Genomic DNA, 18,245 nt, shown 5'->3' on the forward strand with positions numbered 1-18,245 from the left:
GGAAAATCAAGTTCTTCTCTTTGTGTGTGTTTGAGCGTGTGTGCAGTCTGCTTACAGCCAGGGCCGGTTCTAGACATTTGGAGGCCCTAGGCAAAATTCATGTTGGAGGCCCCCCACCCCCAATAAAAAACACTTGAAACAAATATGATTCCTAACTTTTTTATTTATACAACATTTCATTTTAAATTTAGTATATTTTTACTTACACAGTACATAAGTTTGGACAAATTACTATTTTTAATGTTTTTGAAAGAAGTCTCTTATGCTCATCAAGCCTGGATTTTATTTGATCAAAAATACAGAAAAATAATATAGTGAAATATTATTACAATTTAAAATAATGGTTTTCTATTTTACTATACTTTAAAATATATTTCTGTGATGCAAAGCTGAATTTAGTGTCACGTGATCCTTCAGAAAACTTTATAATATTCTGATTTATTATCAAATGTTAGAAATGGTGCTTAATATTTATTTTATAACATGTGATACTTTTTTTCAGGATTTTTTGATTATTAAAAAGTTGTTTTAAAAAAGTCTTCACTATCACTTTTATATATTTAACACATCCTCGCTGAATATTCCTGTTTTTTTTTTTTCTGTATTTTTGATCAAATAAATGCAGGCTTGTAGAGCATAATAAGAAACTTCTTTCAAAAACAATAAAAATAGTAATGGGTCCAGACTTTTTACTGGTAGCCTACTACATCAAACTTTATCTAAAGTAATCTCTTTTTTGTTTAATGAAGATGTTATTGTTCTTGTTGTTATTTTGCTGGTGTATTCAGTTTATTCACAGTTCCAGAATACCACTTCAGTATGAACATAAACGTGCTTTTATAATTGTTTTCATAGCTGCGTTATGGGCAGATATTGCATTGCTACCTTAAATATGCTATACACAAATCAAGTGGAAGAGAAAGATACGATCGCTACTGAGCAGGGAAAAAAATCTAAACTAATATTCGTATAGGCTATGATGTCAGGGTATTATCTAATCATCAGCAGAATATAGAAGATAGACCCATAGATATGAGATCCTTTATTTGAAACATTTAAAAATGTTGCAGTGTGTTGGTTTTTTAACTTTGAATACAAACGTCTTATCTTTTACTTTTGTAGCTTTTTTACTAGTCAGCTCCCAACGCGATGTTATTCATTGTACGCGCAAATTCAAAGCGTCGCGTCTGGGCACGTTAATGACGCTCGCACTCTTTTAAACTCGTAGACTAACAAAGCGGTGAATGATTTTTCCAGAAATGACGCTGATCTACAGTAGCCCACACGTTTATATTTAAAATACATTGCAATCACTCCAAAATCGATGACCTGCATTACGAGCTGTGCTTCTTTGCGTGCCTATGTAGACTTTTGTACAGTCATGGGCTGGCGTTAATGTGACGTAATGTAACAGTCTATGGTTAAGATAAACATCGTCACTATTTTTAGTTAATTAATAAATTTTGAAATAAATTGTAGATAGGACATTTGTACATTTATTTATTTATTTTTTATTTTTTATTTTTTTGTCCCTCTGTCTGGGCCCCATCCCGCCAATCGGGCCCTAGGCACGTGCCTAGTTTGCCTTTGCGTTAATCCGGCTCTGCTTACAGCTGTGACTTTATGACTCATGATTGCCGGGGCAATGTAAACAAATCATACAGTGGCATTACCAAGACTTCTGTTCCACCAGACTAGAGTTATAGTCCGTTTTGCCATCCTTAAATGATTTTATTCACGTACAGGCTTGAGTCCAGGCTTCCCTCCTGGTGTTCTGCTTCAGTCGAGCGAGCAGCTTTCTCTAAGTGGTGTGATGTCTAATTGAGCGAACTGCTCAAGCAAACTGTGATCACATTGTGTGCTAGAAGTGTGTCTCGGTTCAAGTTATTGGTCCTGCCGTGAGGTGGTCTCTGTTCCTCTGGGCTTCGTGTAAAGTGACTTGGTTCAACACATACCGTGGCTTTCACCAGGAAGTTTCATCTAGCAGGTCATCCCGCCACTTCCTATCCTGCAGACTTTTCCATGATTTAAAAGAGGCTGAACCATCCTGAAGTGGCAGCGGTGTGAAGGGATTTTGCAGCTGGCATTGTCCTGGCCTTGTGATTGGCTGGATTTTTATCAAAGGATTCACTCTGGAGATTTAATGTTCTCAGTTATAATTCATTTTAGTATTACATTTGTCTCAGATTGTATTGTAAAACACTTTTGCTGCCATTGAGGTGGATAGGGGTAAGGTTAGGGACAGGTTTGGATGAATGGGAAGGTTTAAGGGTGGGTTAAGGTGTAAGGGAAGGGTCAAAAGTCTAATTACAAATGTAATTACGTAAATTAATTACAGCTGTAATTACATGCAGGTATTTTCAAAATATAAGTACAATGTGAAAACATGTATGTACACAATAAGTCCGTTGTATCAAATTATTAATTTCAATGTAAGTACATAGTAGTTAAAACCACTTAATATAAAGTGGGACCCAGATATTTTTACAAAAAATTGTATGACGATTATTGCACTCAATGTGATTTAATTGACTAAATCAATAAAACGTTTTGTTTTTAAACTTTATTATGTTTCTGATTTTGAGCGCCCACTGATGGACGGGAAACACGCCACGCTGACTCACCAGGAAACTTCACCTCTGGACTTCTGCTCTGCTCAGTTTCAGGGTGGGAATGAGCAGAAACAAAAGAGTGATGTTGTGTTCATATCTGCTCTGACTGATGGAGCATTTCATTAGTCTGTGGGGATGGTAAATCTTCTCCCCGCAGTGCTTGTGTGCCTCTGTGTCTGTTCTGAATAGGCTGCCTTTGTTCAGTCTGTGGTTTTTAGTTAAGGTAAAGTCAAACATAGACGGTGCACCTGGCCTGTCAGTCTGTGCTGGTGGTAACTGGTCCATCCAGTATAACAGATGAAAGCATCAATATACAGTAGGGCTGTGTGTGTGTTATTGAGTAACAGAGTTGAAAGTATCTAGGGCTGCACAATATATATCGAAATTATCAAAATATTGCAAATGTATACATAGCAATATGCATATCGCAACAGCTTTCAATAGCTGGGGTTATGAACAAAAGACAAAGAGAAAATCACTTACTGCTCTTGGCTGAGTAACTTTTGTAGCTTTAATAAGAATCAGTATATATTTAATTCATACAGTGAAAACTAAGCTTTAAACTTTAATTCAGTTTCTGTTGCTGAATAAACCTAATGTAGGCCTACCTAAAACCCTAAACCCCGTGTTTTACACTGATGTTAAAATAACACTTCTTATGCTACAGTAAAGCACTGATGTTCACTTTCAGTGTAGGGATGTTTTCTTGTCACAAAAAGAATGTGAAACATGCATGTAGGTTATATAATTTTAAATATATTTGTAAGATAATTTAAGTTTATTTTACACACTTTAAGCATTATCATATGGCATATCGAATATTGCATTATTTAATGAGTTATCGCATATCGCATTTTTCTTTAATATCGTGCAGCTCTAAAAGTATCAATAGAAATTGTGTATTTTTAAGAAACCATTTGTAAGTGTGTCTGTATATTTGTGAGTAACAGGGTTGAACTTATCAATAGGACTGTGAGTACTTTTGAGTAACAGATATTAACCTCATACCTGAAGCACTGATGAATAACAGATTTCCATTCAGGTATTTAAAGGTACAATATGCAAGAATTGTTTTGCCGCTAGAGGGCGCTACATTCCAAACAACAACAACGGCGTAGCTTGATGACTCCACTGTGGATGTAAATCTATTTTTTACAGTCTATGATGTAAATCAGTCAGACGGGAATCGAAAAATCATGTTCATGGATTCAAGTTCTATTTTTATAATGACATGCTTTTTGTGGCAAGGGGGGCGTGGTTCAGCGCGGTCTGTAATGGGAGAGAGAAGAGACGAGCGGGACGCAAGTAGGTCAAGTGCAAATGACGAACACCTGTGTCTTATTTCTGTGATCTGCGTGGAGAGACCGCTTATAAGCCGCGCGCTGGAACGAGAGAGACTGAAGAGAAAATTGGACGCAGAGAAAGAAAACCGGTGGATCCGAGCTCTCATTTTTGAACTGTTTTGTGCCGTCGCGGTTGCCACGGTGAATGCGCGTTGTGCACGACTTTTGTTTGTTTTTGTTAGTCCCAGTCACGCCGACCCCTGTCTTCTTCCTTCCTGACTCTTGAACCTTATCACACTTTTATTTCATTAAAATGAATTAACCGCAAGAAAAGTAAGGTTTAGTACTACATTGGTTATCATAGATGTTACTGTATGTCGAATTCATTGATGTGATAACGCGGCGCAGTTTTACGTGTTCTAAACAATTGTTGTAAAAGTACATTCGAACATACCCACATCATTTGCCAAAATACTGATTAATCTTTATGTATAACACATGCTATATTTATTTACATGGCCATAAACACCAGACGTGATAAACAATGTCAATAAACTAAACACAAATCTAAAGCAATAATACTTCCCTTACATAAACATAACTATTACCGAATGCTACATTTGGAAAATATAAAATTAAGCATGCTTTGTCGACAGAACCAGCTGCAATCGGTAAAGAATAATTGTGTTCCATAACGACTGCAAGAAACAAGCTAACGTTTGTTGCTTGATAGACGCTACAACTACAACTTCCGCATTTGTCCAGGACTCCACGCAGTACGAGCGGAAACCGAGGGTAACGCGGATATGACGCAATTGACTGGCGACTCCCAGCTCGCCCCTGCTCTAACGCCCCGTTTCCTTGGTTAAAATCGCAATTTTCTCACGATTTAAAAATAGTTGGAAACATTTGGGATATTGTAAGTAATCAACTTAACAAAATATATAACACTGGCCTTGAGATTATGGGATATTTTAATGCAAAATTCTTACATATTGTACCTTTAAAACTTGCTCTTACTATAACACTTTCTCTGTATGCATTTCCCCCAACCCAACACTTTCTGCACCACTGCTACACACTGCTGTTGATACTTTCAGCCCTGTTACTCCCAAATACACAAACACATTTCTGTCGGTACACGTTAAAAAACACAGTTTATATTGATACTTTCATCTCTGTTACTCAAAAGTACACACAGTCCTATTGATAATTTTCTGTTACTCACAAATATACAGAAATTTGGTTTATTAAAAAATACACAATTTCTATTGATACTTTCAACTCTGTTACACAGTCCTATTGGTGCATTATGTCCTGTTATTTAAAAATATACATACTGTAGACTCCTTTTGATACTGTCAACACACACACAAACATTAATGCTTTCAATTCTGTAACTCACAGTACACTTTCTATCTTGAGGACACTCCTAAGTTTACATGTCTAAACTAAAAGACACACATACTGCTATTGATACTTTCAACCATGTTACTTACAAAGACACAAATACACATTTACAATACATAGGCTAGCTATATAAATGAGACAGATGCCTCTTATTGTATTAGTCAAAGCTGATTAACATTTGTTTGCACTTTTAGAATAGAAATTAGTCTATGAATCATTGCATCTTTTTTGCGGTCTCTAGTGGATGTCAGATTAAGACTTCTGCACTTCATTTAGTATGATTTATAAGCTGTTTTCCTCACTGGGGACCAGACAATGTCCCCATATGTAATGTACTGGTATTACTATCCTTGTGGGGACATTTGGTCCCTATAACATAGGGAATAGGGAATACCACACACACACACACACACACACACACACACACACACACACACACACACACACACACACACACACACACACACACACACATTCTTGTACATATATCTTTATGAGGACATTCATTGACACAATGCAATCTCTATCCGCTTACCCTAACCTTATCCATCACAACTAAGCGCCTAACCTGAACCCTTATCCTAAACTTACCCTTAACCTCATTATAACCTTATCCCTAAAACCAAATTTTTGGATGAAAAAAAAACATCATTAGTATGATTTATAAGCTGTTTTCCTCATGGGGACCAAACATTTTTCCCACAAGGTCAAAAATTACTGGCATTACTATCCTTGTGAGGACATTTGATCCTCACAATGAAGGGTTTGCCTGGTACACACACACACACACACACACACACACACACACACACACACACAAACACAAACACAAACACAAAGCATAGAATGACAAAGGCTGTCTTACTTTTTATTAATGGAAGCTGAAGGCCTTTTAATGACATTTTCGGTGCTTCTAGCAAGCTGGGATCTGTAAATAGCCACCACTGACACAGCACCAGGGACACACAGACATCGAGGTCTATAAAAACATGATAAGCTCCAGGATCAGGAGGGGCTGAAACCCGAGTCACAATATTGATCACAGCACAGGCTGAGAGTCTTTGCTGTGCACACACTGTGACAGGAAACATTCGCTGCCCTCACTATTGCTTCCTTATTTTGAGGTCAATCAACCATCCTGAAGTCGTGTTTCACTGTGTGCGTGGGAAATCAAAGGAGGGGTAGGAAATGAAAAGATCAAGAAGAAATAAGTCACACTGGACCATCTGGACTAAAAATGAGCTAAAGCTTTGCATGAGTGCAAGTCTAAGACGTGGCTTTCTTCTGTGACTCAAGAATAGATTTGTGTGAAGATCATCTCTCCACATAAAAAGTGATCTTTCATCACCAAACCAGAGGGAATGAAGTCATACCCACAGCAGGCATTCCCAGACACGTCCTGGAACCTGACGTCTTGACTTCTCGCATCTGTACAAGCCTGATGCATGAATCATGCCCTTGATATGACTGTAATTGTGATTTAATGTTGATGAAATCACACACGCGCCTCCAGTTATTGCCACTGTTGTTTGGATAAACATTTGCATTAGGGCTTCATTTTCTTTGAGCTTGTTTGCTAAGATTTTCTCTTTCAAGGATAATTCCTGAAAGATGGGCAAGAGCTGTTTGCTCACTGTCGAGTAAAATAGGCTCATTGAGTTTAAGAATAATACTCATGGTATTAAAAAGTGCACAAAGGTCTAATAGAGGAAGAAATATCGTAGACGTCTTTATTTCCCTCTTGTGTGGAATCGGAAAGGCAGTGAAAACAAAATCATCACCCCTTTGTCCCGTACTTCCTCTGTTTTTAAATGAAAATAGTGACCTTGAATGGATGGAACTCATGTCAAATATTGCTAGATATGAACGTGTAATATTTAGAGCCTCAGGGCGTCATGATGTGTTTATGATAACGTGGGGTCCCTTTCTCTCCCTGACTGAGAGTGTAGTATAGAAGAGGAAAAAACTCAAATATGTCCTATATCTCTGTGTTGTTGTTACCTGCTATTTCTGTAAAGTCTAAACAATTTTTTTTTGACCCAACCCTTTATTCTATGTATTTATGTAATTTTTCCTTTTATCTGTGCTGCTTTATAAATTTTATTCTACATTGTGCAATTAATTGATTTTTTTATTATTATTCATGTACTTTTATATATATATTTATGTACTTATATATATATACTGTGTATATATACATAATAATTATATATATATATACATTTTATTCTACATTGTGCAATTAATTTATTTTTATTATTATTCATTTTCTTGAATAAAATTTTTTTTTTTTTAAATTAAATAAATTAAAGTAATAATAATAATTATATATATATAACTATATAACTATAAAAAAAATATATATATAATTATTATTATTACTTTAATTTATTTAATTAAAAAAAATTTGGTTGATTAAGTTTGGGTAAAAACCAAAATATGTTGTTACAAATGTTTTTTTTCTTTTTTTTTCCTGACTGATGTTTATGTTCAAAAAAAAGAAAAAAGAAAGAAAAAAAAGAAAACAGTGCCCTTGGCTAAATTCTTGCCCTGCTAATTCTCTCAATCTCTAAATGTAACTTCCAGTGCTTGATAATTGGAGGCGGCCCGTGCGGCGTGCGGACGGCCATCGAGTTAGCTCTCCTCGGAGCCAAAGTGGTGGTGATAGAGAAGAGGGATACGTTCTCCAGGAACAACGTCCTGCATCTTTGGCCCTACACCATTCATGACCTCAGGGGTTTAGGAGCCAAGAAATTCTATGGAAAGTTCTGTGCTGGAGCGATAGACCACATCAGTGAGTCCTGAACCAACTTCTCATTCTCTGTGCTCATTTAATCAAATTATAAGCAACCTATCAAAACTTCCTTGTTTAAAGCAGAAGTCATTTTTAGTTCTCCTTTTCATGTTTTGACAGCCCTTCCTTTATCTACACAGAATATGTGACTATTGTGTAAAGTTTTTTTTACAGAGAAATAACATCTATAGCCTACTGTTAATCCTAACAGATAGATGATTTGAAGAACAACTCATCAAGGTTTTTGTAGTTAAAGGGATAGTTCTCCCCAAAATGAAAATTCTGTCTTGATTTCTCACTCTGATGTCGTTCCAAGACTTTCGTTCATCTTTTCATCAACACAAATGAGGATCTTTTTAATGAAATCTGAGAGATTTATGTCCCTCCATTGACAGCTACGCAACTACTACTTTAACACTTCAAAAAGTTCATAAAGAGATCGTAAAACTAAGCCATATGAATCAGGCCAAATTTTCTGAAGAGACTCAATCACTTAATATGATGAACAGATTGAATTTAGTCTTTTATTCACATATAAACATTGATTAGCTCAAACGTGCTGTGTAACGAGAATTAACCTCATTGTTTCTTGAACCTCATTGGTTCATTGACAACCGATGTGTGCGTTGAAGAATGTTTATGTGAAAAAATTCAATCTGTTCATAGTTTAATCATTTGAATCGTTCGTGTCTCTTCAGAAAATTTGGACTAAATTTCTCAGTTTATCTTGATTAGTTTTACAATCTCTTTATAAACTTTTTGAAGTGTTAAAGTGGTAGTTGCGTAGCTGTCAATGGAGGGACAGAAAGCTCTCAGATTTCATCAAAAAGATCTTCATTTGTGTTTCAAGATGAAAGAAAGTCTTACAGGTTTGGAACGACATGAGGATGAGTAAATCATGACAGAATTTTCATCTTTGGGTGAACTAACCCTTTAACTAAAAATATTTAATACAGTTTTGTTAACTGAAATAAAGCTAAAATAAAATATAAATATTAGAATATTAAAAATACATTAAACCTAAATAGTAATATTTAAAATAATGATAAAAAAAAAGAAAAAGCATGAACATCAATAGACATATTTAATCAATGAACAACATAGTTGTACTCATTCTCACTTTCACTGTCACTCAAATGCAAAATATATAGTTTTCTTTTTCTTTTTCTGAAATACAAAAGAAGAGAAGAATATCCAGGCTTCTCTTTCCACACAGTGAAAGTGGATGATGACCAGTGGTTGTCAAGTCTAACATTTCAGTTTGTTCCTCACGCAAAGCTATCGAATGGCTTTTCGTGATTCAGAATACAGCACATAAGTCATATGAAATTCGTTTTATGTTGCTTTTTGTCCTTTTAAGACTTTGACAGCCCCAGTCATAATCCATTGTCACTGTATGGACCAGAGACGATGATAGAATGTCCACTTTTGGATGGATCTCTAAGATGATGATATTTCTGTTCTCACATCTGTTAGTTTTACTGGTCTGTGTTTTTGTAAGCGATGCCGTGTTAGCGTGACTGTGAGGCTAATGGTTCTTGCTCTGGCTGGGTTTGGCAGGCATTCGGCAGCTCCAGCTCATGCTCCTGAAGATTGCTCTGCTTCTCGGTGTGGAGTTTCACGTTAATGTGGAGTTCGTCAAGCTGGTGGAGCCTCCCGAGGACCAGGAGAATGAGGGTGAGTCTGAGGGCCCCCAGATCCAGACCAAACGTTCTCACGACTAGCAGTCAGGCGTTCAGAGCCAATCGAAAGTTTGGACACACCCTTCTCATTGTTTATGACTTCTGCTTCACACATTCTAGAAAAGTCGTCAAAACTATAAAATAACAGAAATGGAAGTATGGGAATATTATGCAGCCATCAAGAAATGTTTTAACAAAGTTATTTAATGTTTTAGCTTCTTCAGGGTAGCTGCCCTTGGTCTGGATCAAATGTTTTAAAACTTTATGTCACGGATCTAAATATGATGATCCTCTTGTCAAACTGAATAAGTAAAAAAAAAAAAATATATATATATATATATATATATATATATATATATATATATATATATATAGTACATAAATATATACAGTATATCAATATTTTTAACGCATTAAACTGAAAAAAAAAAAAAAAATTCAAAATTAACATGTTAATTTTGACAGCCCTAATATATATATGTGACCCCGGACCACAAATCCGGTCACATGGGTCAATTTTATGAAAATGAGATTTATACATCATATGAAAGCTGGATAAATAAGCTTTCAATTGAAGTATGGTTTGTTAGAATATGAAAATCTGGAATCTAAGGGTGCAAAAAAAGTCGAAACATTGGAAAAATCACCTTTAAAGTCCATTAATGTTCAAGATTATGCTGCATTCACTCACAAAAAATACATGTTTTATATATTTACAGTAGGAAATTTACAAAATATCTTCATGAAACATGATCTTTACTTAATAGCCTAATGATTTTTGGCATAAAAGAAAAATCAATAATTTTGACCCATACAATGTATTGTTGGCTATTGCCACAAATATACCCGTGCTACTTATGACTGGTTTTGTGATCCAGGGTCACACACACACACACACACACACACACACACACACACACACACACATATATATATATATGCCCCGAAGCCGAATACTATGTTCGGAAAGGAAATGAAGCATTCTATGGAGCCCCTAAAGGAACATGGTGAAGGAAAAAATATATTTCAATGCTTTAATATAGTTTGGTCATTTATATTGAACTGTATATAGCCTGCGGCCATCAGGGAGCCACTATCAATATGTAGGGTATTGAAATCGCTTTTGAATGCACGCTCGCTTTTTACTTCTGTTTACAAATTGCAATCACGCATACTCCGTGTATAAGAGGCGGCAGTACTGACCGCAAGTTTTACAAGATTAGATATTTGTCATTCACTCTCACGATCTGTTGCTCACCAAATCCTCTGAAATTGTCCTGTTAGTCATCTCTTCTTACTATCTTCACGTGATAAGTGAAATCTGACGTACTGTAATGTAACCGACTACTGCAGCAAGCCTAACTGCATTATAAATTATATATACAAATATAAATTATATCATTTTAAATATAATATATAATATAATTTATTAGTTAGAGCGAGAATGATGGCTACATTCGTATACGTGTATAGATAAAGCCATTAAGCTCGTGGAGCGAACTTGCCAGTCTGTCTTGATGGATGACGCAGAAGAAACGCTGACCAATAAGAGGACAGTTTTTCCTCACATGTGACTCACATTAACACATTTTGGTACGCTTTGAAATGTTGCCAAACGGAACCAAGAAGAAAATGCAACATTGTAACGAAATTAAGTCCCTGTTTCGGAACAAAGCAAACGATCTACAGGTCTGAAAATCTTTTAAAATTCAGGCATTTAAGCATTTGATTTAAAAAAGACAAGCATGTTCAAACTTTTCACTGGTGTTAGAAATGCACTGACTGTTCAGTCTTTCTTATTTGTTGAATAAACAAAAAAAGCCTGTTTCTACCCTGAATATACCATTATTTAGTTTGGATCACTTTCATATCCCAGAGTTTAATCAGACATCAAATGAGCTAAATGTTAATGTATTCTGGCTCTTTTGATTTTGTTGCCTCTGCATTACAGTATTTTCTTCAGAGCTGTTTTAGGTTTTAAGGCCAGCCTGTCATTACCATGAAGATGAACGAATGTAGTTGCTTCCATGACAACCAAACAACACCTGCAGAGCCGTTAATGCAATTTTAATGCCCATGGAAAAGTGTTCAAATCCACATCGCTCCCCCCTCCCGCATCCAAGTAGTCATTTTATGACTCCACAGCTTGCATAACACACTCTCATTTAACAACACAGAGATCAGAGAAATGAAGAAACAATTAGTTGATCATGGTAATTAGAAACAGATCTCATAGTTCCAGGTCCTTTGTGAGGTAGCGTGTTTCCATACGTGGGCGCTTCAGTCGTCTATGGAAGAACAACAAGCTTGAGATTGGACCTCTAGACTTCCAGACCATTAGCAATCCATCTCTCTCCCTTCAGAAGCAATGACAGCACGCTGATAAAAAACAAAAGAGCTTTCTAAATTAAGAATGAGTGCTTGCTGTGACCCTGTACTGTGGCCTTGAAGTGATACTCATGATCCTGGATATAGTTCAGTTGGAGCTTGTATTCGTTAGACAGTCCTGGTTTATTTGCCCTTAAGTTGTACTCTGAACATGTGACATTGATGGTTGGCTTTTATTAATAATAGCTAAATGGCTTGCTGTGACTTTATGTTTTTGGAATGCATAGTGTTCTAGGCAAAATTGCATAATGCTTACATGAATAACATTACCTAGTCTTGTTGAAATATGTAGCTGTTAAAAAAAAATCTGTTTCCATTTAGCAGATTATTTTTATTTAAAACAACCTACGGTTCACTTACATCGAGAAACGGTCCCTCAGAAGTGAACTCGGATGAAGTGTTTTGAAATATTTTCATATTTGTATTTATTGTGCTGTTGCTCCACCCAGCTCCTGTCCTCCCCTGATGAAAAAAATATTGCTCAGATGTTTCTCTTTCACAGCTTGGGAGACTTCCCAGTTCCCAGTTTTGCATCAACTCTCAGATGCTTCTTCTAAAGTTCTTTGGGTGAAATAAAAATAGAAACAAATAAATCAATTGTTGGTATGCGGTAAGAGAGCTGTACAATGAATGTGGATAGCGGCTCAGATAATGAGAAATGTTTGAGTTCATGTTTAAGATTCAGACTTTTGCAGACACTGACATCTTTCCAAACCGATCACAGTTTGAGACATTGTTGAGATCTCTTTTGAAACTCAAGAGGACACACGTGGAGATTATATAGGTTCATTTTCTCAGAGGAAACATCTGAAAAGCGTGACACGTTGCTCTGCATTTGACCCTATTGACTTCATTGCACTCTAGGAATTATTAAGGAGATATTAAAGGAGTAGTTCACCTTAAAATGAAAATTAGCCCATGATTTACTCGCCCTCAAGCCATCCTAGGTGTATATGACTTTCTTCTTTCAGACGAATACAATCAGAGTTATATTAATGAGCACCCTGGCGCTTCCCTGACGCTTTATATTGGCAGTGGATTACAACCATCAGACTGAAGCTCAAAAAAGTGCATCTATCCATCATAAAAGTGCTCCACATGGCTATGGGGGTTTAATAAAGCCCTTCTGAAGCGAAGCGATGAGTTTGTGTAAGAAAAATATTAATGTAAAATTCTAGTTAACGGCCATACGCAGTCTACTAAAGCGCAACTTGCGCAACTAATGGTGTCAGAAGTAGCGTAGTGCGTCATGGCGTAGGATAAATATCAGCAGTACGTCGCATTACTCGCATAAGTTGCACTTATACTTTAGTGGAATCTGTATGTCCGCTTGAATAGAAGCTAGTTATTTTACTTTCTAAAGTTTTCAATATGATTTTTTTTTGTATTTGTCTGAAAGAAGAAAGTCTTATACACCTAGGATGGCTTTTAGGTGAGTAAATCATGGGCTAAATATGAACTCAAACATTTCTCATTATCTGAGCCACTATCCACATTTTCATACTCCTTTAAGGACACCTTCATTTGTGATTTGTCATTTGCATTTCTCACGCTGAATGAAAGTGTATGTTTCTGCAGGGCCGGGCTGGAGGGCAGAGATCCGGCCTGCGGATCATCCCGTGGCCGACTTCGACTTTGATGTGGTGGTGGGAGCCGATGGGAGACGAAACTCTTTAGAAGGTATGAACTCACATGACTGAGGATGATGGAGTTGCTGCTCAGTTGCAAAAACGGTTCAGATTTGAAATACTGAATTACATATATTATGTTCACTAAAATAAACACACATGCAGCCCTCTCTGTTTGCACAGTAACTAAGAGGCTATAATAATCTTTGCTCTATGATTACAAACTGTTCTGGCAGTAACTAAAATTGTACCTACCTAAAATATGAGAGCATGTACATTAAAATAGCAGGTCTAATAGCACACTCAACAAGTCACACAATTTGAGGTATCCTTCACATCTGCAGTACAAACGGTGCAGGATGGATTTTTTCAAATCTTTCTCAAATCTCTAATGCTAAATACAAGCAAAACTGGTGCTAGCCTTATCCTTAAGCAGCATTAATAAAACTTCTTCAGATATAACCCAAAGCCTCTCGTTGTCACGCTTCTCCTATCTCAGCCGCTCTTAAAATTTGGCCTGTGCTCTTGGCTGATGTCCCGAGAATGGATTGTTTCATCCAAGAAGGTTATTAAACCATAAAATCGAGTTGTGCTGTGAAAAGCGATACTGCATGATGTCACCAGCCGCCCACCGGTTACAAATGAGTTCAGCGAATCAGCATGTGCTCTTGAGGAGCTCTCAGGGTTTTTGAACGCTTTTCAGTTGATGATGTGTGTCCGTTGGACTCTGTTTTCCAGGTCCGTCATCTTTGCGCTTATCCCTAATCAGATGTTTTTTCCAAAAAAGGGCATTTGTGGGGCCCTCCAAACTATGAGATGTTAGCTCATTGCCCAATTATGAGTAACCTTAGGGAAAAAGAACCCAAGCTTGTTTTGGACATTATGTGAGCAAGTTCAGGACATCTAGGGAATGTTAAATTTATCCCAATCTGAGGCAGAGCAGCGGTCAGACGAAAACAGCTACATTTGGAGAGAGTAATGCAGATGATGAAGAGGAGAGTTGATGTCTTAGCAAGTTAACAACATGGCAGTAATGGAACAGTTCTGGCTCTTAATCAAATGTGTTTCGGTTCGTAGAGGAGCTCTTTAGACTCTCATACTGTACATCATTTTGCTGGATGAGAAACTACAGCCAAGTCAACCCACTCAACAGCTATGAAAGTGAACAGCTTGTGCCATTTTTGTAAAGTTTGCCAGGAAAGGATGGACTTATTTGCCATTAGTGTTTAGTTCTAATTAAAAGCCACTTTAAGTTCCTTCCACTTTCATAACTGAGCCTCTAATGCCGTGTACACATTGTATGATGACCAATCGTGGCGATTTCTGTGGTCACATTTATAAACGGCGGTCCTACGTCGTACAGTGAGAGGTTCAAATACGGCCTTCGTCACGTTCTTGCGACCATAGATGGCCTGCAATAATTTTCAGTGTCAGAAATTTAGCATGATCATCTCACAGTGTGTTTGCTGCTACGACCTACTAGCCAATAAAAATGCAACATGAAATGGTGTATTGATCAACTTGACATGGCGCCAAAACTTGAGCTCCTCAAGGTCCATTTGCAAAATTGGCACGTTAAGTTGGCCTCTTTTCCCCTAGCCAAGACCGCATCCATATTCTCCTCTTACGCTTCCTCTTCTTTTTCAGCACACATAAAAACCACGATCGCCAAAGTGCGATTCATCTTGCTCTATTTGTTTAGCACTAGCGCATGCTGATGACGTTTTATTCTTGCGTCGTAGCCTACGATTCAATAGGTGTCACCATCATCGTACAGTCTATATTCATGTCGTACCCAAGTTTATAAGATCCATGTCGTACAGTGTGATTTGTAATGATCTTATAGGATTGACGAAATCGCACAGTCTGTAGCAGACATAACACTTCCTAACAAGGCACTTTTATTGAAAGCTATCTCTAGTGACGAGTAACGAAACAGTTTGTGGATCTTGAGGGTTTTTGCCTTCCATTTTGTTTCTGCACGCCAAGTGTCTTAAAGCTACACTGTGTGGAGGATTTTCTCCCATCTAGCGGTGAAATTGTTTATGACTACCAACTGAATATTACTTTCTAGCCCCTCTCATTCCGAGGGCGTTTCAACTCCTACGGTGGTTGTATTAATTCAAATCTGCCGGCAGTCACGAGTAATCTCACCCTCGTATTCGTCACGGTGCCAGTGAGTGTCAAAACGCGAAAGGCGAAGCTTGAATTTCCAGGTATGTCCCTCTTTGGCTAATGTATTTTCAAGATGGAGGCGCAACATGGCTGCCGCCATCCGAGCGACTCGCTCGTACAGTATGTATTCTGAATGGCAGATTCTACGCTTACGAGAATACTTGATGAGTTGGTAGAAGTAATTACACATTAATGAGCACATATCATTTTGAAAGAACAAAGTGTTTTTTGCTAAGAATCAACTTAAAAAATTACACAGTGTAGCTTTAAGAAATCACCATTTATACAAAAATGCCAAAGAGCTTTAAAAGCCACTGATGAATATAATAGGCATTTGCAGATGGAGAGATTTACTTTACAGACTCTGCCATACAGCGGTGTAATGATTAAAAAGATAGTTCACCCAAAAATGAAAATTGTTCATGACCACGTCACCAAATCTCCATTCCACCTGTCCATGTGCATTAGAGAAAATGCTGTCCTCACTTTAGAAGGTGTTTTCAAAAACCTAAAACGCTGCTAATGTGTGGAGGGAGGCCAAAATGTATTTGTGTGGGTGGGGCTACGGCCACTGTGAAATCTCATTGGTCTAAAATTTTGCTGTTCATTAAACATCAAATATCTTCAAGTCAAATCCAGTGTTATTTTAGTGTCATTGATATACTGTTATATTTTTGGTTAATATGTTGAATTAGATTTCAGTTTTATATTTTTAATTTTTTATTTAATTTTTTTATTTTAGTTCAAATTTTGAGTCATTTCATTGTTGATTTCACTTTTTTTATTCCTAGTTAGTTAGTTTTAGTTTATTTAGCTTGAGTTATTTTAGTACTTCAACTTAAACTAAAAAATAAGAAATGTCGAACTAGCTGAAATAAATCAGTTTAAGTTTTTTTGTATTTTATTTCAGTTAAAGTTTATTTAAGTTAATGAAAGTAAGCTTTTTATTTTTTTTTACAGTATGGTTTTAGTTTTTGGTTCAGTAAATGCTAATAACCCTGGTCAAGCCAAATCAGATTTATTTATATACAGTAGAACTTTCAAAGCAGCTTTACATTAGTAAACAGGAAAAGAACAGGGATAATGTTAAATCAATTATAAAACAAATTGGATTTCAGCAATAAAGCAGGTCTACAGAAGACAATAGTGTAATTATTCAGCTTAAGTCAGTTTTCAGTGTTGATTCGATTCTAGTTCAGTTAGTGTCAGTGCAGTAAAAGCAATAATATTATAGAATATAAATTGTCTTTTAACCCCCCTTGTGCTTTAAACCCTAAAATATCTGGCCAGTATTTGAAGTGGACAGGCAAACCGTTTGTCCCTGGAAACCTGTCTCATTGTAGTTGGTTAGATTGAGCGTCTTTGAGCCTTAAATAATGGGCTTGTGATACTGGCAGAGTGGCACATTTTCATTTCCATTTGTCAAACTGGAAAATTATTGCTTTAGAAATTTTGATACATTGTAGGAGGGACATTATGTAAGGACCAGAACATCACATTTTTCCCTTCCCCTCTTTCTCAGGGTTCAGGAGAAAGGAATTTCGTGGCAAACTGGCCATCGCCATAACGGCAAACTTCATCAACAGAAACACCACCGCTGAGGCAAAGGTTGAGGAGATAAGTGGAGTTGCCTTCATCTTCAACCAGAAATTCTTTCTAGATCTCAAACAGGAAACCGGTGAGCAAAATACGACACATTAGCCACTAAAAATACTCCATTTTACTCTGTACTAGGCATCCAGCTCCATGGATAATAAAGAAATATCTCCCAACCATCTCAGCTATGAACTTTCACCTCATCCTGGGTATTTCCCGCAATGTTCTCCGTTAACGTGTCAGTGTTATCTGCTGTGAGGAGCAGCCATATATCAGTTATCATCCTCTTGCTCTGATTTGTCACGTAAATGTTTATCCTCCAGGGGATTATGGGCTTCCTCCCTCCAAAAACATAGATATGCTCTGTGTACCTGTCGTGACTCGCACCCCTTTGAAACTGAATTCCTTTAAAATCCTGTCTTAAACTCACACTGACCTCAAAAGATTGTCATATTACAGGCAAGAAAATGTTACAGGAGAAAATCTCCTCATGTCAGACCACGATTTTGTCTCTTTTGCAGGGATTGATCTAGAGAACATCGTTTACTACAAAGACAACACACACTACTTTGTCATGACAGCTAAGAAGCAGAGCCTGCTGGACAAGGGTGTCATCGTTCATGTGAGTTTTGGCAAGTGTTGAGTGAACTCTCCAAAAACGCATCAATAGCTATGTT

At 36.9% G+C, this 18,245-nt stretch overlaps 1 protein-coding gene across 21 annotated transcripts in view; it reads left to right on the forward strand.

Moving 5' to 3' along the window:
- mical2a (microtubule associated monooxygenase, calponin and LIM domain containing 2a) overlaps nt 1-18,245 on the forward strand; it is an 83,931-nt gene that overhangs the window by 27,365 nt on the left and 38,321 nt on the right. For all 21 annotated transcript variants that reach the window (XR_014029639.1, XR_014029640.1, XR_014029641.1 and 18 more), the window contains exons 3-7: nt 7,892-8,099; nt 9,660-9,776; nt 13,748-13,849; nt 17,495-17,650; nt 18,090-18,190. Coding sequence is in view for 16 of the 21 variants with exons in the window: in XM_081358837.1 (XP_081214963.1) it covers nt 7,892-8,099; nt 9,660-9,776; nt 13,748-13,849; nt 17,495-17,650; nt 18,090-18,190 (684 nt within the window). In the remaining 5 variants the exon portion in view is untranslated. The remainder of the gene's footprint in view (nt 1-7,891; nt 8,100-9,659; nt 9,777-13,747; nt 13,850-17,494; nt 17,651-18,089; nt 18,191-18,245) is intronic.

Source organism: Scardinius erythrophthalmus, assembly GCF_964197995.2.
Source record: "Scardinius erythrophthalmus genome assembly, chromosome: 2".
In the NCBI taxonomy this organism is placed as follows: Eukaryota; Metazoa; Chordata; class Actinopteri; order Cypriniformes; family Leuciscidae; genus Scardinius; species Scardinius erythrophthalmus.